Genomic DNA, 23184 nt, shown 5'->3' on the forward strand with positions numbered 1-23184 from the left:
ATTTTTTTACTTAGAAAATCAACAGAACATGTAATTTGACATCAGAATGTGTACGCCAATTTATTTTAAACATCATAATGTTACAAAACTTAAATATTTAAGTTAATCATCACATTAACATATCAAATTAGATATAGCACTGAAGATAACCAGGATTCAGCTTCTGGCATGCCCATCAGACATGTCAGAAGGTTATATATAACTTATACTCCAGAAGCTAAAGGCTATAGTTCAGGTGAACAAGTCTTCATACGCAAACGCCTGTTCATATGCTGATCGCATCTTTTATGCGGCAACAAAATGGACACTAGTCGGCAGCACCACTCCCTGTATAAACAGGGAGAGGTGCTGACAACATGATGCAAATGCATAGGGACGAATGATCATAGTAACAATTGTTTGTCCTCATACCAAACCATCATTGCTCTGTTCAAAGGGAGCAAATGAGCACTGATCGACAAGCTGTATTGTTGATCAGCGTTCATTAAAGGTGGTAAACATGGGTGAAATCTGCCAGTGTATAACCACCTTAAGACCCAAACTGGTGTCCTGAAGAAATAGATGACAGGATTTATTTCAGAAGAAAGATGGCCCAAATTCCATTATAGAAACCTACTAATGCTCTAATGTCTTCTGTAGGTTTATTTTCAAATATACTCACAACCGTTGTCATTTCTCATAGTATGACCAGAATTGGGACATTTAATATCCACAGGACATTTATCTTACCGTTCAATGCAAATAGGGTACCGTCCACAACTGCCTTAAATATTCTGGTTTCATGGTATGTTGCCAGCTGCCCTAGAGAGCATGGTCTAGTTTGCAAAAGATAGTAGTGTAGCTGAAGGTTACATGGGGAATAAAAGGGGGCTAATTGGTACAACCTGGGTCTGGGTCTTGAGTTAGTTGCATGGTAGCAGGTGGCCCCACCGAGATCCATGGTGGCATGTGGCCAACATGTCGGTTCTGATGCTTTAGCACACCCGAACCTCAGTGTGACTACCATGGCGGTTGAGACCACAACCCCTGAGTAAGAACCGCTAACAATTTTCTAGCTGGGAAAGAAGAGAGTGCACCACAACCAACTTAACAGCTAAAATGCCATTTGCTAGCTGGAGTCGTGTTGTTTTATATGGATCAAAAATATATGCTGAAATTGTGGTGGCGTCAAGAGGGATATGGAGGAGTAAAAAGTAGGCCACTGCTTCGTGGCACCCCAGGTGCAGTGCTACCACCACCTTTACTAACAGTAGAAGCTCATACAGGATGTAATGATGACGACAAAGTGCTCCAATTGACAAAGGAATCGGAACTGGACTATTATTGTTGTGACAGTGGAGAAGGAGCGGTAGCTGAAGGTTTTTTTTGGGCACTCTTGTCAGAGAAAATGTAAGAAAAGTGTCAAGAGTCAGTAACAGAATGAACATCTTCCTGTGATTTCCCCAAACCAGCGATCCTCTCCATTATTGGAGGCTATATGGGGCCTGCAACATCTAACTCTGTCCTAAACCATGTTACTGCTGATCTTATTTCCAGCCCCAAGAATTTTTCTTTCAACATGCTGAGTATGTTAACAATTTGTAGAAGATGTTCCTCACCCAGCTCCACTGTACAGCCAGAAAGTGTCGCATGCACAGTGTAGCCAGAGAATATCCCCACATGCAATACAACCACTAAGAATGCCCCCATACACAGTGCACAAAGAGAGTGCCCCCATACACAGTGCACTAAGAGAGTGCCCCCATACATAATACTGTAGATTAGAAAGATTCCCTGATTCCCGGAGTGTCTCGGGGGAAGTGACATGTGGGCGGCCAATCAGCAGCTGCTCATACGTCCCTCTACTCGTAGGAGCCAGCAGATGAGCAATTTGACAGATCATTGTGTCCGACGACGCATTAACAATAGAAAGGGCATTAATTATGGGGCCTGTGCATTAATTACACTGTAACGCCACTGTGTGCACATCTACTGTACGTATAGGAGATTTGTGTCATGTGTTACGTTATGCTGTTCAGTTTAGAGGTTTTGGTGCAGGCAAATCAGTGTGCCAAGTTTTGAAAACATGCTCTTACCTCTATTCCCACTATCACTACTTTATTTTCCGGAATCCATACACATTTGTTAATCATATTAGTTCTGATCATAATCTTTATTTTTACCAATATAGTAATACATAATAACACACCAAACATTTATACATTCCAACATACAACATGAGGCAAACAAATGTTCGAAAAAAGGCACACAATAAAATAACACAAGATTATATTAAAGGGTTTATTTTTGCATTTTAGTTGAAGATAAGACCATATGTCTCTGTAAGACAGTTAACTGCAACTGTAGTAAGTCCACCTTAAGAACCCCCCACCCCCTCCTCATCCCCTTTCCACCAGAATGACATCACACTGGATACAGGGATCAGATAAATGTGCTTATGGAGCAACTGTTGAGCCACAAGAGCACCAGAGGGGATCTGCAGAACAGCTCCCAGGTAGAATCTAAGGCTGTGTGACTAAACTAACACCTCTAACAGAGGCAGAAAGAGTATTTTCTCTGCTAACTTTCTGCATAGCTCTTAGCACTTCTTGAATGCCTCTAAACCTTGTCAATGTGATGTTGTTTGCATTTTGTGTGCCTGAGCTTACTGTGCCAGCTGGGATTTTCAGTAACTCATTTGTTCACTAATCACAGGGGATCAGCTGTTTCCAAAGCTCCAGTCTGCATGGAGACAGCTATTGCTGCCGGTAGCTCAGCACTGTTAGTATCTATCACTTGGTGTCAATCTTATCCACCAATATCTGATCTATAGTGACAATATTTATTTACTTAAAAGGTCTTCTCTTTGGCTTTATAAATAGTTATTAATTCTGAAAAATATTCCCAAAATTCTAATTTTGGGAAAAGTTCCCAGGATAGAGCTGTATACCTCTAATGTGTCCAGCAGACGAGCTGGGTATACATATAACTCAATGTAATCATACCTCATCCTGGATACTTGTGATTCGAATAAACAGCACTATCCAGGTAACTGAAATTTCAAAGATCTGTTTTTTGGAGTTTGAGCAAAATATTCACTTGCATAAAATAACTTCATGATTTAGGACTTCCTTTGATGTATAATTTGTCTAAATACTATCCACAAGTGAAGTGACTTAATATAGGCTATTCATATGGTTCATTAGCTAACGTGACTGACAAGCCTACCACTAGCAAGCATACTGAAATAGTCACCAAATCTTAATGTCAGGGTACAGTTCCTTATTTTGAAGATTGTTTTTTAAAATTAACGTTTCTCATAAACTCATAATATATGTGAAAAACAACTAATTCCATTAGGTAGATGTCTTAGTCTCCATCTACTATCATTATCCATGTTTTTATGCATTTGTCGCAAGTTGTATAGTCCTGTCCTAGATTTTTGTAGTACTAAACAATTCAGTGGATGAGATCTCACTAAATAATATTATACAGTATACTCTATTAGTTGTACAAATGTAGTCAGGCCATGATAGAAAAAAAAGAGTCTCTGCCAATCACATTAAGGTTCAATAAGATCTAGCATCTGCTAGATGTCCACTTGATAGTAGAAGTGTTAAAACCAACACGTTGGCCAGAATGTGTGCACATAGTTGTAGAACCCGCATGCACACAAATGTAGGCACACAATCTCCATAGACCGTTTCCTTGTAAATACTTTTGATTATTGGCAGGTCATCCATTGATATGGAAGTATGTCTGATTATAGTTTTGGCTTTGATTTTGACAGCCATCACCATTAACAAAAACATGGTTAGTCATTACTTCACTATATACTAATTTGCCATAAACACACAGATTGTCTGAAGTCAGCAAGTGCTTGTTATAGATGGCCAAAAAATGTATAAATCTATATACAATACAGGCGTTGGGCTTCTAAGAGGGGAACCATTAATCTGAAAATGAGCTGTCAATGCCAGACAAACCCATGTAAAGGTATACAAATATAATACACCTAAATGGGTAATAAAGAAGATTGTGTATAAGAACAGTAATGTGTTGCCCATAACAGCTAGATTTTATCTAACGTTTCACATTGGAGGAAGCCATTTGCATAATTCCTATGCTTCTGAAATGTTAATGCCATATTTGTACTTAGGGCTTGTGTCCGGTTTGATCTTATTATGCTTCTTTCCTGCAATAACTTGTCATGTAATCTTATTTAGTCTCTTAAAACGTCTAAATGGTTGTCTATAAAATATATAGTTAGTAGTGGACATTTTTCTTTATTCTACTTTCTTATATTGCCAGATGGCCATCAGCTTTATGCACAGTAACAATTCTACAGCAAACCCATAAACCCACACTGAAACCTATTTATATTCCTTGCTAAGACGTTGAGAAAATATACCCATGTTTCAGAAAGGCTTGGACTCAACTTTCATGTTGCCTATCTGAAGGCATGATGGTCTGACCAGCTGCTCTGGACAGCTCCGAGGAGCTGTACTCAGTGAGAGCTACTCCCCTGACTTCCTCCACCCCCCCCCCCCCCCCCCGTGTGCGCCAGCCATGAATGTTGTACGGTCGGATTGATTACACTAGCACCTGTCACATAACATACATTCAGGACTTCCCTCTGTGACATGCTCCTAAAGAGTTTCCCACACCAGGACCTATAAAATAGATTTTAAAAGGATCCGACAATACAACTGTATGAAACAAGTTTCTAATATAATAAATGTCCCACTTCTATTGCATATATAAGTTACCTAAGTCTGCAACAAAGTTCATCATCAGTTTCTTATACGTCAAAAATTATAATAATACCGTTTGACATAACAAAATTGGAATATGGAATACCAGTTATTGCATTTGAACAGTAAAGTGCATTTCTGTAGTGGAAATATTGCTTACAGGAAATCAGATCAATTGGGGCACCATAATAATCTTACAATTGAGTATAATCTGCCCCTCCTCCCTAATTCCAATAATGGCCAGAATTTCTCGGGCTTTTATGAAACTTTTTGTTTCTAAGGAGTGCCAGATCTTGTCACGTGTCCTCTCTCAGCACTGCTGACTGGACATGAGGGATCAACGAGGAAAGGAAAGCTACCTTAGTGTACATTCTCAATTACAGGGTAGCCACTTGGGAAGCTAGTTGTGCAATTACATCCACTACTTAATGCATTTTCACATGGCATGTGTATTTTGGTCAGTATATTGCATCAGTATTTGTAAGCCAAAACTAGGCGTGAGTGCAAAACATCGAAGAGGTGCAAATCTTTCCATTACAGGTTTGTTTGTTTTTTTCAGTTTGTTATACTCCCGGCTTTGGCTTATAAATACTGATCCAAAGTACTGACCTAAATACTGCTATAGAAAAGTGGCTTTTCCCACCTTGGACATTTATGGCATATCCACAGGATAAGCCATAAAAGTCTGATAGATGCGGTAACCACGCGGGTCTCACATTCTCTAGAATGGGGCCCCCTAAACCCCGTTCTAGCTTACTTGGCTCTGCTGCCTCCCAGCCACTTCCTGTTTAGGTGGTCGGGAGTTACAGAAACAGTGTGTGGTTCCATTGAAAATTCATTTTCTTCAGCCCATCCTATCCTACTTTTTGAGATACAGTTGCTTTGTATCCTGTATACAGAGCAGCAGTATCTAGCACTGAAGCCTGTATCCGTCAACAGAGTGCTGGGACTTACTGAAACAGAGTAGTACATCGAGCAATGCTGTTCCCGGAACTCAGTCGTTACGGAAAAAGCATAGCTCGCCGTACTACGTTGTTTCTGTAACGTCCGTTCACTTCTATGGGAGTTATGGAAACAGCGTAGCTCAGTGAGCTCGGCTGTTTCCATAACTCCTGATCACCTAAGCAGGATGTGGCCGGGAGGCAGCGAGAGACGAGTAAGCTAGAACGGGCTTTAGGGGGCCCCATTCCAGTGATGGGTGCGAGTCCCAGAGGTGGGACCCACATCTATTGGACTTTTATGGCATATCCTGTGGATTTGCCATAAATGTCCAAGATGGGATAACGCCTTTAAGGTTAGTAGAGCATCAATGACATGTATTGTATCAGATTATATCAGCTCTTGTTTGATTGTAGGTTTGTATGATTTTAAAGAGGCTCTGTCACCAGATTTTGCAACCCCTATCTCCTATTGTAGCAGATCGGCGCTGCAATGTAGATAAGAGTAACGTTTTTATTTTTTAAAAACGAGCATTTTTGGCCAAGTTATGACCATTTATGTATTTATGCAAATGAGGCTTGCAAAAGTACAACTGGGCGTGTTTAAAGTAAAAGTCCAACTGGGCGTGTATTATGTGTGTTACATCGGGGCGTGTTTACTACTTTTACTAGCTGGGCGTTCTGACGAGAAGTATCATCCACTTCTCTTCAGAACGCCCAGCTTCTGGCAGATCACGCTGTGACGCCACTTCCCCAGGTCCTGCATCGTGTCAGATGAGCGAGGACACATCGGCACCAGAGGCTACAGTTGATTCTGCAGCAGCATCGGCGTTTGCAGGTAAGTAGCTACATCGACTTACCTGCAAACGCCGATGCTGCTGCAGAATCATCTGTAGCCTATGGTGCCGATGTGTCCTCGCTCGTCTGACATGATGCAGGACCTGTGAGTGACGTCACAGCGTGATCTCTCGAGAACACGCTGTCTGCACTGCCAGAAGCTGGGCGTTCTGAAGAGAAGTGGATGATACTTCTCATCAGAGCGCCCAGCTAGTAAAAGTAGTAAACACGCCCAGATGTACACACATAATACACGCCCAGTTGTACTTTTACTTTAAACACGCCCAGTTGTACTTTTGCAAGCCTCATTTGCATAAATACAAAAATGGTCATAACTTGGCCAAAAATGCTCGTTTTTTAAAAATAAAAAAGTTACTGTAATCTACATTGCAGCGCCGATCTGCTGCAATAGCAGATAGGGGTTGCAAAATCTGGTGACAGAGCCTCTTTAACTACTACAGTACATACAAGTAGGTCGGCTATTCTCATCTCAGTTTTTTATGGTTATGAAAATGTGATTGCAAACAGCTAGATCCAATGACCAAAAGTAGAAACAAGAACCTGAATAGGGATGTCCACTTTGGACACTTCCCGTTTTGTTTGCAGGGTCCCCCAATGGTGAAATTATTACAGGGTGTCCTTCCAGAAATAAAGATGCTCTATGTAGCTGCTCTGTACTCTGGCTAATAGATGATTATACTGAATGGAGAAGGTCTTGAATTAACTCAGAATTCCCTAGTAGAGAATTACAGAATAGGTTTTCTAGGCCAGATACTCAGGCCTTAAAGTGCATCTAAGAGCCATAAACTCTTGATTTTACCAAAAAAGATTTTACATCATGTTGGAAAATTGTTTTTTTTATTATAGTCACAATACAGAATTCTACAGTCAACTTCTCTACAGTATTTTTAGTGTCCCTCAAACCAAGAAACATACAGATCAATGTTATGATCACCATTAAAAATCTACAATTGGAAATTAATCCAAGTAACATGGGAGATAAATTTAAAGACATCTGGCAACACTGCACACCCCTTACGTATGCCCTGTGTACCATAGTTAACATGGAATTGCACTGTTTAGATGACATGGCTTTATAGCATGCACGTTCTTAAGAGTGCTAATCCTTCACACTCATGATCATTTGGCTTGGAGTTAGGTTGGTTTTAGAGACTGCATCCTCCCGTCAAGCTACGTCTATTGTCTCACAGGGCGTTCAGTAGTTAAAAAGCACTTATGTCATAATTACAACGTTATGTTGCAGAACTGATTGTTTCAATATAAAGAAGTGAACTTGGCCAATGGAGTATGAAATAACATAGCTTCAGTGATAAGTTTGGGGATTTATTGAACTATTGGGGTAAATGGGAACAAATAGTAAACGCACAATTGAAATTCATTCACTTCAACTTAAATGCTGAAATATTGACACATAATTCCAAGCCCACTTTTAGACAGCCGTAATGCAGTCACATTTTAACACCCATATTACGTGCCCCATGGCAGGCCTTAGGGGTGTGTTGGTGCACAGGACACAGCGTCTCAGGGGTACCTAGGGAGCATTTGTGACCAAAAGAAATCTTATTATTAGTTGTATAATAGCACTGTTATTCGAGGACTGTATGTTGGTATTATTTGAGCACTATATGGTGGTATTTACTTAGGCAGGTGCAGTTTAATACTTTTGCAGTGTATGGAGGTGATGGCTGCACTGTAAAGCATTGTTATTTACAGCCCCCCTGAGCCGAGCATGCATGTGTATGGGGGAGTCGGAAGGAATAAATGTTGGCCGAACGAGAAAGCTATCTAAAACATATGGCCAGCTTAAGTTTGTTCACTTGAAGTGCGGAGAGTCCAGGTTTTACAGTCATAATGCTAAAATGAGGCTTCTTTACAGCCATCTGAAAGCTACCTAAGGCCACTTTCACACAGTGCAGATTTGGTCACTATTTTGTATCCGTGTTTTTAAACCAAGACCATCAGAGGAATCTAATCACAGAAAAGGTATAATTTATACTTCTTTTTTCAATTCTCTGATTTGCTTTAAAAATACAGATGCAAAATACTGACCAAATCTGCACTGTGTGAAAGTGGCCTAAGGCTGGGTTTACAATTTTAGAGTCTGTTCCCAATCATACAGATATTCCAAAATATATTGATGCATTATAGGAGATAGGCTTGAGCTGAGAATGCATACAATTCTTCCAATCATTGCGAAATCCATCGCTGCTGTTCCTCAAAATTAAGTTCCGTCCCAATCATTGTACAAACCCAACAACCGAAACATTAATAGTGGTCGGATTTTGCTCTATTTCATGCAAGTCCGAGATGGATCTGAATTATTTTCTTATGGATTTGCATTTAGAAATTTTCGGAACATGTAATTCCAGCATTAGCTTTGAAGACTGGTGACACGTGGCAGTAAAGTACATAGTGATTTTAATCATTACAGATTAGGATTTTTATATGGCCACATGGTTATTTTGAATAAAGTATGTAGTGTTTCCTATATCAGAAATTCGTTGAACAGAGATAGGGCAATGAGATGCTTGGAAAGATCCTCTTGACTGCCATGAAGCTATAATAGATGTCTGAGTCACACGATCCTTGCATGGGAGGTATTTGGTTACATACCTTTTATGGGTCCTGCTCAGCTGGGATATCTGTATCTGCATTATACATCCCATCTATTCTTAGGTGGCACTTCAAGCCGAGTGAACAGGCAAGATTACAATTACCTTAGAATTACTTGAACTAAGAGCTTTTTCCTGCTTTTCTCAATAGTTTGACCTTAGTGAAAAAGTTTATTATTTGTCTGTTTTATTCCTCTCAGAGCCTTCAAGTGGCTGCGCTAGAAAAAAATTGTCAAAAATGGCTTACAATGTATCTCTCGCTGGACCTGGCCCGTGGGGATTCCGTCTGCAAGGAGGAAAGGACTTTAACATGCCCTTGACCATCTCCAGAGTAAGTGTAAAGAGTGTTTTGAAAAGGCCTTGAGTGAGTTATGTGTGTCTGATTTAAGAACATGATATTCCATAGGGTAAGATGTGTGTGGAATAAAGTAAATGTATGGGATTTGAGAAATGTTATATAAATTTAGGGAGTAGAAAGACACATACAAGGTAGATCCTTAACTCTATCCCGTCTGCAGAAAGTACTGTGTATATTAGAAACTATCATTTACTCATTTTTAGTGGTACAGATGCAGCATTTGTCGGATTTCGATAAGTTTGTCATTTGACATAACTCCTTGTGATATTGGGTTATCTGTGATTTTCATAAGACTGCATGTAGACTAAACCTACTGAGCTATTGCAACGTAATCAGTTATCTTGGTGCATAAAAGAAAGAGTTAAATGACAAATTTCGCTCTGCTATATCTGTAGTAGTATTTATGTGATTTGCAACAACGTATCTTAAAATGTCCAATACATATAAAGAACAATGATTACTCTTTACGTCTATTGTGTGAAATGATGGGTATTTAGAAGTATCTTTTACATCTTTGTTGTGCTGCTTTGTACCGGAGTCCATTTAAGTGTAGGAGTTGGACAGGAATACATAGCTATATGTTGTTTTTTTTTACCTGTATGGCAGCCATTGAAGCTCCCACAGTGTTTTTTTTTTTTAACCAAGCTTTCCCAGAAACCTGAAGAATAAATCTATCTATACTAGTTATGCAAAGGGAGCAGATAATGTACCATGGCATGTCTCAGGTGATTTGTCATTCAGACGTCTGAGAAAGCTGGGTCACAATCCTAAAGAGTTCGGGGATAGAGGCCATACAGCTCCCTCAGAAACAGATCAGAAATGTTAAACATTTCGTAAAACTTTTGTTCATGCTTTTTAAAGATTTTAGCATGGTATGTACCGAGCCAAATGAAGGTTTCTATAAACTTGTCTGTGATATGACATTCTCATTAGATGAAGAACCTACATGTTCCTGTTCTACCAGCTACATGGATTAAAACCACGATGTTCAATATCGTATGTAGTACATTACTATAAATCCACAGGAAATAAATCTATCATTCAAAGTGTTGCATGTCTGATGTTAATACATTCTTGCATATTACATGGCATTGGTTGGGTTGGTTCGCAATATTGGCCAATTGAATTGAATTGGACGTGACTGTCAGAATAGCAAGAAGCAGATTGGATCCTCTTTAAGTCTAACTGGTGTAGCACAGGGTCAATTTAGTCACTGTATTTAATGCCATGGCAACAATACCATTAGCGATGTGGACATGGCCTGGCATTGCAGTTTTGATATTTTTTGCTTCCTTTACGGCTAGAACAGAGGTGTTACATCAGATTTGGAAATTGGACTATCTATCTATCTATATCTATCTATCTATCTATCTATCTATCTATCTATCTATCTATCTATCTATCTATCTATCTATCTATCTATCTATCTATCTATCTATCTATCTATCTATCTATCTATCTATCTATCTATCTATCTATCTATCTATCTATCGCACCGACTGAACTCAGTACACACTTTAGCTTTGATATGCCATTTTACAGCTGCCCTGTTGACAGGTCCTTTTAAAGGAGTTATCCAGGATTAGAAAATAAGGACTGTTTTTTTTTCTCAGAAATGGAGCCACGGGCTTATCCATGGGCTGTGCCTCGTATATCAGACTCATTCACTTGAATGAGTCTGAGCTTTGATTCCAGACACAGCACAGCACATGGACAAGCATGGTGCTGTTTCTGAAAAAATAAAAAAGCTGTCCTTTTTTTTAATAATTCAGGACAACTCCTTTAAGGTGTCATAGGATAAATAATTAATGTAATAAATTAGCTTAATATAGTCTAGGGTAACAAAACAGTATTTAAAGACTATGTAGACCTTTGAATTTTTTAATGTATGTATATATAAAAATGTGTATCAATGTGTTTTGTGCAACTTTAGAATTACTTTTTATTAAAAATAATTTTTACTTTTCAAGATACAGCTGCTTTGTGTCCTGTATACAGAGCAGCAGTATCTTGCGTTGAGACCTGAATTTGTCAGGTCAGTGGCACTGACAGGTTCAGTGATAGCGGGTCCTGCATGTCTCTGACACGCACGATCCAACTGTTATCGATCACATCTATGTTATGAACTTAGAGATGATCGATAACTGCTCGATTCTGTGTGTCAGAGGCACCCAGGACCTGCTATCACTGAACCTGTCAGTGCCACTGACCTGACGGATGCAGGTTTCAGCGCTAGATACTGCTGCTCTGTATACAGGATACAATGCAGCTGTATCTTGAAAAGTAGGATAGGATGGGCTGAAGAAAATGGATTTCAATGGGGCCAGTTTTTATGAGGGAAATCTGAAGCAAGGACTTCTCTATACATTGTTCCAAACAACATTCTGATAAAAAAAAAATAGGATCACCATTTTTGTTAGAAGGGTCTGTCGTTTTGCTGGTATCTAAAGCTGTAATCTGTGTGTCTAATTCCACTGCAGCGCCACCACAGGGCAAATGAAGCATTACACAGTTCCCATTAAAATCAATGCATGGTCTGTGTAATACAAGGACATGCTTGGTTATCACTCAATTTCCTTACAGCAGTAGAGATGAGTGAATCAGTGAAAATTTGCCTGGAGAAGGTTTTGCAGATGGGCCACTTTTCTATTACATAGACGGATTAGCTGTATATAAGACAATCGAGACATAAGTAAGGATCCATATTTCAGCCAACAAAGCATATTTTTCCTCACTCATCTCTTGTTACAGGAAAAACGTTTCTTTTTTAGTCGCTTTATAAAACGAAAAATCCCTCTGACAGTTAAAAATAAAGCAGGTAGATAATTGCTGGTAATAATGAGGGTAGTCATGCAGCTAACAAGCCCAGGTATTTCACATGGTAATAATAAACTACTGTATTTAGTCAGATCTGTTTGCAGATTGTGAAATGTTTTGGTCAGAACACATTCCAACTCTACAATAAAACGATCATTAAGTGACCTCTGGGACCACAGTATTTTGGGGGAATTTTAATTCCACTATGATAAGTTCAAGTTGCATCAAATCAATGCATTTTTTTCATTACTATTACATATTATGATATAATATCAGTTTACGCTTATTTGATTTCTTAAATATTAAACTCCCCACTGCTAAATTCTACATGCAATAAACCATGGTCTAGCTCCGTTTAATACATAATATAGCGGCCTGGTCCTGAACTATGCTTACCCCAAAAGCAGAGTCCACCTCCCAGCACAGGGCTTTAATAGGGCTCCCTTTCTGGTGAATGGGAATCATCATGGAAGATAGGGGATGGTATGTATTGGGTGGCCCATTTTGATTTTGCCAGGAGGTGATAACTTCTCTGTGAATGTTCCTGTCCTGTATATTTATATATGTCATTCACAATACCACTATAATTCTCATTGCCCGTGCTTTTTGCTTCCCACTGCTTGCACATAAAGCTATAGATTGCACATTGTTACGGACCACAAATGGGTCAGAGCAACTCTCACGGACACTGGATGCAAAACTGCCGTTGTTTGTTGAGTTGACTCATTATATCCTTTGTGCATGTATATTTGATATATGTGCCTCTATACATACTTTATTATATTTATAGTAGAGGTATTAACAGATGTAGGGTTTTGGATTTAGTAATATATACAGCTTTTTCTTCTCCATCCCTTTGAAGTTCTGTTATCTCCTAATTATAGTTGCACAGGATTAGAGTCGGTTCAGGTGATTAACAAGCAGCAAGAGGTCCTGGGGTGGTCAGTGCAGGAGGTCATAGTCAATCAAACAGTGACAGGTGAAGAGATCCATGTGCGTGCTTCAGTCAGACAGAGCATTGTTGCCCCTTTCCTCCATCTAAAAATAATCCAGGGCAAACGAGAACATTCATGGAAGATGCTGGTAGTGTTATATAGCTGTCAAGTCATCACAGACACAATCTGATGATCTCATGTTATAGAGTAACCCGACAGTTCAAAAGAAGCCACTTCTCATTGTGTTATTTGCAAAAATAGAAAATATTATTTCGACTTCAGTTCATTTATTTCTATTTTAGTTGGTTTTTTTTCACTAGAGGTTTTAAAAACCAAAGATGTTAATTATGCGATTAATCAAGTACCTGGAAAATTGTTTAACCAAATGAAATTGATAATCGTTTACCACTTTCTTTATGTATTCTGAAGAGTTAGATAAATGTCCAAGCAACTAATTTGACATAATGGGGGAGATTTATCCACAGTGTTGAAGACAGCATAAAGTTATGCATAACAATGGTGCACATGGCATGATAAGGTTGCCGCAACCCGCTAGGCATCTTAAACAGTTTTTCTTATGCCACCTTAATGATGCCGTACATTTACACCAATGAATGGGTGCATCCTACGACTCTACTTAGCTACACCACTTTTTATAGGAACTTATAAAAATAAAAATAAAATAATAATAAATATTAAACACATAATAAATTTAGGTAAAATTTTAGGTGCAATTTGCAACACAATTTTGGCCCATTTTGCTTAGAAAATCTTACCCTTTAAGTAACCATGTTAATTGTGGGATGCATAGTAAAAGAAGAGAGCACCAAATAGGTCATCAGTATATCATCGGTGCGGGTCCAACACCCGGACCCCACACTGAACAGCTTCTCCGGCTGCCTCCGGGCACCAGACATTTATGCTGGAAGCAGATGGCTCCGGCCACAGAATAGCTGCCTAACTGCAGTACTGCAGCTCTGCTCCCATTCAAGTGAATAGGAGCAGAGCTGCATTCCGCAGCCGGGCCGCGATGCAATGTATGGAACCAACTGCTTCCAGCTTGGTACACTGCATACTGTGCAGAGCCATCCAGTGCCCGCAGGCAACCGGAGCAGCTAATCAATGCGGGGTCTGGGTGTTGGACCCGCACCTATGATATACTAATGACGTATCCAGTGGATAGGTCATCAGTTGTCCGGTAGTGGACCACCCCTTTAAGGTTGAATGATCCAAAGTATATTTTGTATTTCCTGGGCCACAAATCAATAGATGCCTTGTATGCAATGGCTACAAACACTCTATATACTCTGTAAAGTGAAACAGCTCCATCCACGGTTATTTTGGCACTTTATCACAATGTACCTGCTTGCTACCAATTATTAGCACCCTACCATTCTCTTCTACTGTTATATGGCTATTTGGAAATCCCCCTCCCACACTTTTAAGGTACCAGAGCTTGGGTGTGATTGCGATCTCTGCGACCTTTACAGCTACACCACTGACCACACTAAGAATTATGTATCGCTGCCCAGACCATCAATCAGGGATATTTTAGGTTTATGCAAGTGATGTAATCAATTACCGCCATAACAACCAAATCAACAGTTAGTAACTAACCTGTGTCGGCATTCGGTTTTAGGCATGCATGGAACTAAACCTGTACAAGCCACATAGTGGAAAGCTCAGGGCTATTTATAATACACACTGAAGAACAGCAGTCTATTTCAGATGTGCGAGTCATTACCATAACCTTGTTGGAATGCATGCTGAGGACAGGACAAATCAAACCCAATACATGTTCTGCTAAGATTGGATTTGGAAGCATCCAGAAACACAGACAGGCACGCTTACAAGAGCATTAGCTGTGTGGTCAATGGTAGTGCAGATTCTGCAAACATAAAATCACATCAAGTTTATATTATAATTAAGTATATTCTTATTTGCATTACATTCACAAATCAACTGGTGTTTTTGCACATCCAGACTGCAGTGACTATTGTGGGTATTACATTTCAAAAACAGGCAAATCTAGTGAGAATATATTAAAGAGGCTCTGTCACCAGATTCTCAAATCCCCATCTCCTATATTTATATATATGCAAATGAGATTTGAAATGGACAACTGGGCGTGTTTTTTTTCGTATGTCCAACTGGACGTGTATTGTGTTTTTAACTGGGCGTGTTTACTTGTTTTACTAACTGGGCGTTGTGAATAGAAGTGTATGATGCTGACGAATCAGTGACCAGTCAACATCATGCACTCCTCTCCATTCATTTACACAGCAGCATTACGTTCTTACTAGAACGATGTGCAGCCACATACACAGACATTAACGTTAATCAAGTGTGCTGATAATGAATATACATTACCTCCAGCCAGGACATCATGTGTATTCAGAATCCTGACACTTCTGAATCTTTTCTGTGAGATTCCAGCAAGGGAAACAAAATCTCGTTTACCTCGTAATCTCGCGAGATTACGGGTGGCTTGCTGGAATCTCACAGAAAAGATTCAGAAGTGTCAGGATTCTGAATACACATGACGTCCAGGCTGGATGTCATGCGTATTCATTATCAGGACACTTGTGTATGTGGCTGCACATCGTTCTAGTAAGAACACTATGTGCTGTGTAAATGAATGGAGAGGAGTGCATGATGCTGATTGGTCACTGATTCGTCAGCATCATACACTTCTATTCACAACGCCCAGCTAGTAAAACAAGTAAACACGCCCAGATAAAAACACAATACACGCCCAGTCGGACATACGAAAAAAACACGCCCAGTTGTCCATTTCAAAGCTCATTTGCATATATATATATATATATAAAATAGCTCATAACTTGGCCAAAAATGAACGTTTTTTCCACATGCAATAGGAGATAGGGATTTGAGAATCTGGTGACAGAGCCTCTTTAAAGTAGTTCTTCAATTTTTATAAATAGGTTAAAGTGTACCTCCAGTGAAAAAGAAAAACTTAAAAGTGCACTTAGATGTGCAGTACTTTTGCGCAGTAGTTTGTGCTGCAGACTTCTCCTTCCTAATTTACTTGTAGAACATTGTTATCATTGTCTGCCATGTTACAGATACAGTGGAGCTGCAGCTCGGTCACCGGTCACTATTTCTACAAGTCTGCTGGCTCACATTACTCTTGACACTCCGCTATCCCCTGTTAATACGCTCCTGTAATCCCACACCTCTCACACAGAAGAGACTGCCCGCTCTCCTCAGGAATACAATGGACTTATAAATCAACTATGATTTTGATGTATTCTGTCTTAGTGGTGGTTATTAACCAAATAGGACTTTTTATTTATTTTTTATTCTGTTGTTTGGAATAATATCCCAGTGGACCTGTTATTATAATATGCTGCCCTTAAATACAGCCTTCACGTGTTTATGTGTGTATGTTTGTATTCATGACTGTGAATATGTGTGTATAGTGTCACGTTGGGTATGTGGACCCACTGGGCCGTACCGCCTTGACGGTATGGTAGCTGGCCAACAGGACACAGGTCACAGTCTATAGTTCGTATGGTGTACCTGTGGTAGCTCAGACAGTAGCAAGACAGGCTCGGCTGGGACTAGGCAGCTGGCAGGCGCCAGGCGTGGTGTAGCAGGACAGGCGTGGTACACAGCACAGCGCAACTTCAGCTCAACGCGGCACTTGACCAGGATAGCACGGGATACGGGTTACAGGTAGCAGGAACGGGGAACACTGGGAACTGGAAAACACTTAGGAGACCATTTGCATAAACATACTAGGATAACGACAACAAGGCTCAAGCAAGGCAGGAAGGGGCTGGGCCCCTCTTATAGTCCAGGGTGCTTATGGGCTAATTTGGCACTTAACTCACACATGTGTGCACTCTGGCTCAAGGCAGGACTGAGCTTGCGAGCGCACCGTAGTGGTCACTGTGGAACAAGACGGCCGCATGTACAGACATCTCTGGAGAGGAGGGCGTCGTCTGGATGGAAGGAGTTCGTGGTCAGCGACCACAGATGTTACATATAGAAAGATGCATGTATATGCAGTGGAGTGTATGTGTGTACAGTACCTGTGGTTTTTTTTGTGCACATACATGTCTGTGTGTGCATGTGCACATAGGAGTGTTCACACAGGTCCTTTGGTTAATGGGGGCCTCATTATAAAAGAAGCTATGGCATCTTGGGATTACTTGTTATGCAACTTTGTAAAATTGTTCCTGGTTGAGATGTTCGGCTTAGTACAGTGTGGTATCCTTTTTGCCCAGTATATTAAATGTATAGGAACATACCTAGCTATGCTCATAGAATTCTACAGTAATATTCAGAATAGGAATAGGTGCCAGCCATAGACAATAAAACATAAAAATTGGTTCAAAGTTTGATTGAATAATAAAGACACTATAATACCTGGTTTCTATTACAACAGACAGAGTAATGTAAGAGTCTGCCTGCTCAAGGGTAACAAGGACCCGGCATCCTGCTGACAATGAATGAATGAATATAGATGAATAATAACTTGAAACTTCATTTCATTAACTGCTCAACATTTAGCACATTGATTGTATATGCTTTAGGAAAGAATATTCCATGCAAATCTTCTGGAAAATGTACATGTGTACTGGTGTAGTGTATATTATGTATAATGACTAATAACTCTTATATATCTGTGGATTATTCTATTTGTGACAAGGAGTATTTTATTATACAGCACAAATGTATACATATAGCTCACCCAATGCTATGATTTACAATCCAGCTCACACTTAAGAATGTCAAATATTATATACATTGCGACTGCAGTTGGATTTTGAATTTACTTAAGAAGTTGTTAAAGCGAAAATAAAGGATATCGCAGACACCATACATCCCACAGACAAAATATAGCATTTAGGGTGCTTGTGGGACTAGGGGTGACTGAGTCAAGCAATGTATTTTAATTCACCTAAAATGCTAAATTGACAAACTGTATACCTGTTTAATTCTGCTATCCACTGGGTTCTGACGTTGGAATATGAGAACAACATTGTGTGGTTGGCATGTTTCATAGTTCATGAAAACTTTTCTAAATCCCTAATAAAGCAGGTGAGGGAAATGTATCAGTCCCATGCTGGTCATAGACAAAAGGTTAACCCCAGATCTCTTCGACATTCAGATATGATGTACTATCTTAATGGTAATCATTAAAAATACATACTTTAAGAGATGATGGAATGATTTCCCATCTGGAAAATCATCTCCACGGTTGCAAATATTGTCCATATGTAATGCTAGGCATGTTTTAACGTACAATAGCAGATTAAACTCTAAAAAAAAAAAAAAAAAACTGTCCTAAAGAGACTAATTTTTTCAATAACCAATGAAACACATTTACATTGGTTTAAACCAAGCATTTTAGTTCAAAATATATAATGACATTTGCCCAGGGGCCTCCACCACCCAATTCTCTCCAAGCCTTTCCAGACAGCTCTTGCTAATATATTACTAAGATTCTAAGCTTTCTTCACCTTGCACAGAGCTTCAATGCTCTATCTGAAGGTCTAGCATGCATTTTTATTGGCATAGGGGAAAGTGGATAAGCAGCTGTCAGACACCTCTGGCTCAACTTATCTCGTAGTTGAACAGAGATTTTGGCATGTTAAAATCCAACAATCCTGTATTCCCCAACAGCAGAAATTGGGAGACAGCTGCACTCGCCCCATACAAATTAGATAGCTGTTGGCTCTTGTCCACATCATGTTTATGTCCAGCTGATGTTACCCTGCATTATATGACACTGTTACTGTGGTGGTGGCCCTCACCAAGATTTTTTCCCCAAGGGTCTCCCCTCACCATGTCCCAGCCCTGACTACAAGATCTTTTATGATCAAATCGGTAATCAATGTTCTATATATGGCAGCTTTACAGATAAGTTCAGTAATGCTAATAGTTTAACACTGGGTTAAAGGGGTTATTTGGGGACCAAAAATGGCATTGCAATAATATATTTATGTGAAACCAAGTAACTTACTAATATACTTTAATTAAAAATTCTGTACTAAATGGTGCAGTTCAAACCTCATGAATTATTCAGGAGGTGCTGGAGCTTTTCTAATAATGATGACGCTCCAACATGGCCCCACGTGACTAAGCTCTTGCTTTATGTGCTGTTCGTGAACATGACCGAAAGGGGCTGTCACATTGCCTATTGCTTGATTGCCGCTCTGCTCGGGACTCCAGCACTGCTCCCGACGTCCATATTTGGTCAATTCAGGGGTTTCCTATAGCTGGAGTCCCCGAGCAACTCATGGATATATGTTGGCTTCATGGATGAATTAGTGCAAATACAAATATGTTTATAAGGCTCCATTCACATCAGGTTTATGGCCTACTTCACAAGTTTATGTTCGGACAGCAAAAAAAGTATACTGTGACAAACTCATATGTTTCTATAGGCCAAATTTATCAAGGCAGTTATGTCTTGTTGTTTGCTAATAGTAGGGTTTGAAAGTTACATAGAAACATACAAATAAACTATATCCAGTTTTATAATGTTTCTAATAACATAACCATTATTATTTTCACATTTTCCAGATTTATTACAATATAAGGCTCCATTTACCTCACATTTTAGCCTACGTTTAATGGCTATGCCAGGAAAAAATCCAGTCATATAGGCTTTACTAGTGGCATCTGTCACTCATAGTCTATAATGGTATTCGTTTAACGGATACGTCATAAAGTTTCATGAACCTTTTCATGATGTACTGTATATGTTAAAGGGATACCACTATAGCCTATGAGTGACGAATGCAACTGTTTTGCATCCATCTACGCATCTGTCGTCCATAGGCTATAATGGTATTTGTTTAACAGATACGTCATGAAAAGCTATTGAGAAGATCATCTTAACTCATATGTTTAATAGATGCCTGTGACAGATGCCATACAGTGGCATCCGTCATTTAAAGGCTGTCAAATAAATAGAAGTTTAATGTACACGTTTTTTTTTTAACTGGATTCTGTATAGGGAAATTGTGAAGTTTACTACGCTATTCCATACTTTTTTTTGCAGTAAACTTATGTATTCCGACCAGACGGAGGTCAAAAGAGCACTCTTTTGGGCTCCATTTGACAATAGAGCTCTATGGACGTAAGGGGCCAAAACGTGATGTGAACAACCCCTTAAAGTATTTGCAAATTAGACAGCAATACAAGACACCAATGTGTCTAGGTGAAATGTCAAGGATATCCCATTAAGTGAATAATGTTGGTTGATACTGGTAGAACATCAGAAGTGCTAATAGTTGTCTCTACACTAATGTAATGTAATGAGGTTGTCCGCCTAGGACAATCTCTTTTGTGAAAAGAGTCTCTTAATGATAAGTTGAGTACAGATGTTCCCACTTCTGGGTTCCCCAGCGATCAGCTATAATCTATGGCAGGACCATGCAGGAAGAGCTCAATTCCTCTGCAGAACCCCCATGGAGAAAATAAAGCATTATACAGTTCTCATTAAAATCAAAGTACTGTCAACGTAATGCTCAAAAGTGCCAGATCCTCTACAGCAAAACCTATTCTCCATTCTGGCTAATAGATGAGCGTTCTGAATGGAGGTCTCCCCTCTTTTAACTCAGAATTTCGTTATAGGGTATTTGTAACTGAGTGATCTAAACTAAACAGCCCTTTAATTGTCCAAAAGGTTCTGATCTTCCTCTTATCAATATGGTCAATAGATAACTATGAAAATCATCTATTTTCTTCTTTTTTTTTTAAATGAAACAATTGTATTGTTAATTCTGCATGGCAGAGTACAAAAACAAAACTAACCCCACCCCCAATTCGTCCACATCCCAGCCAGACCAAACACGGTGCACTAATTTTTCACATAATTACAGGTATCAAACATTTCCAGTTTCATTACGTAAGACAAATATCATAGTTCGCATTACAGTAGAGAAGTCCTGCAGCACCTGTGAAATTTGAAAGGTACAAACATATAGAAATTGCTCTACTCGTGTTACCTCCTACATCCCCATTGCCATGAAGATTCTATCCCTAGTCAAAGTGGCTGGAGCCACGTCTGACCCATCCGGCCAAGGCAACCAAAAGGTCCTCAATTTCTTTTTCTCTACCCCCTCTTTACATAAGCTGTCTTCTCCATGGCTATGAGCCTCTTAACCCAATCAGTAAACTCTTGCTTCATAGGAGAAAGTTCCTGTAACCAATGCTGGGCAATAGGTGTCCTGGGCTGGCCATATAAAGTAGTCTCGCCACAGCCACTTCACCCAGTTCAGACACAGGATGATCCTGGACATACCGAAGAATACACACATACAATGTGGACATAATAAAATAGTATACAGATTTAACCAAATTCACCACCTCCCTCCAGAAGCAGGTCAGGTTCAGACATGACCACATCATCTGCAGTAAGTCTGCTTGGTGAATCTTGCAACTATTACATAAGGGTGAGTCAGATAGCCCAATGTTATACAACAATAATAGTGTTCAATACACCTTATGCAAAAGATAGGCCTGAGACAACCTGTGCGCCCCACTTAGTGACAATTTGGAGGTTTTGTTCAGGATACCCCTCCATTGCTCCTTCTTTATAGGTTCAAAGATCAAAAAGGTAACAGCACCAGAATTTCAAAATAGATAAGAGTGCAAGCGCGACAGAACTGGATCCAACCATCCCTAACTTATGCAAAAAAGAGAGCCAGGCAGCACATATAAAGAAAAATTTACTTTTTATTCACCCATGCAGCTCCTCAGAGTCTCTCAAACATGAGGTATAGGTTATAGGTTCAACATCACCCTCCCACTTTTCTTTAATATTAAGAGAAAACTCCTAGTGCATTTTAACTAGCAAGTATTGGTACAATCTAGAAATGGGTTTTACCATCCTTCCACAACCATGACCATATCTACAATGGGATTACTAACCACGTAATCTCTCTTTTCACATTAGCTATCACTGTGGAAGTCACATCTCAATTGAAGATTTTTATAGAACTGACTATGCGGTAGATCATATTTTGATTGCAACAGTGAAACCTGCTTGAATTCTCCTTCTGAAATTATTTGCGGCATACATTGTGTACCCTTGAACTTCCATCTGCAAAACCCTCCAGCCTGACCAGTTCAGGTATCCAAGATATGACCGAGATTGGAGATATGTCCCAGATCGGAGATATGTCCCAGATCGGAGATATGTCCCAGATCGGAGATATTTCCCAGATCGGAGATATGTCCCAGATCGGAAATATTTCCCAGATCGGAGATATGTCCCAGATCGGAGATATGTCCCAGATTGGAGATATGTCCCAGATTGGAGTGGTTTGGGTGCAACCCGAAATACCAAGCATGTCTCGAATCTTCCACTATATCTTGTAAATCATATAAATCGTGGGGGTGCGTTTAGGCTTAGATACAGGGCCCCAGCAAACAGTAATCTTATACTGTAACCATGTGTGATCCTGTCTAAGCCTACCACAAGCAGACAGTAACGTTATACTTACCCTCCTCTTCTGCACTTGACGCAATCCAGCATTGCGTCGTTTTTCAAGCACAAAGCGCCATGACGCGAGAAGACGTCAGGACATCCGCTGCGCTCGGTACCGAGGTGGGTAAGTATATTGTTACTACTATAATAACAGGTTCGTTTATTACATAGGACCCAGTTACTATAGTAACTGTTTATAGACCTGGTGCGGAGGGCCGCAGGTCCCACTGGCTTCGGGGCCCGCTCGCAATTGCGACTGCTGCGACCCCTATAGCTACACAATTATGTGTCAGTCACCAGGGGATACGGGCCAAAGATCCGGTACTAGCGACGCCACTGCTCTGAGGTATCCAAATACAAGAAGTGTAGAGCATACAACAGTTGGGAAATTCAGATTTTAATAAGGTTGGATCCACCAACCACTTATAATAGGAGCTTACACCAAGCATCAATGTTACAAT

General features: G+C 39.8%; 1 protein-coding gene across 2 annotated transcripts in view; it reads left to right on the forward strand.

Annotated features, from left to right (window-relative positions):
- The first annotated feature begins 2421 nt into the window (after window positions 1–2421).
- The window catches only part of LDB3 (LIM domain binding 3), a 157199-nt gene continuing 136436 nt past the window's right edge, over window positions 2422–23184 (forward strand). For both annotated transcript variants that reach the window (XM_075841714.1, XM_075841713.1), the window contains exons 1-2: window positions 2422–2494; window positions 9342–9472. In XM_075841714.1, coding sequence (XP_075697829.1) covers window positions 9380–9472 — 93 coding nt within the window. In that variant the 5' untranslated portion in view covers window positions 2422–2494; window positions 9342–9379. The remainder of the gene's footprint in view (window positions 2495–9341; window positions 9473–23184) is intronic.

The sequence above is a fragment of the Rhinoderma darwinii genome, chromosome 11, assembly GCF_050947455.1.
Source record: "Rhinoderma darwinii isolate aRhiDar2 chromosome 11, aRhiDar2.hap1, whole genome shotgun sequence".
In the NCBI taxonomy this organism is placed as follows: Eukaryota; Metazoa; Chordata; class Amphibia; order Anura; family Rhinodermatidae; genus Rhinoderma; species Rhinoderma darwinii.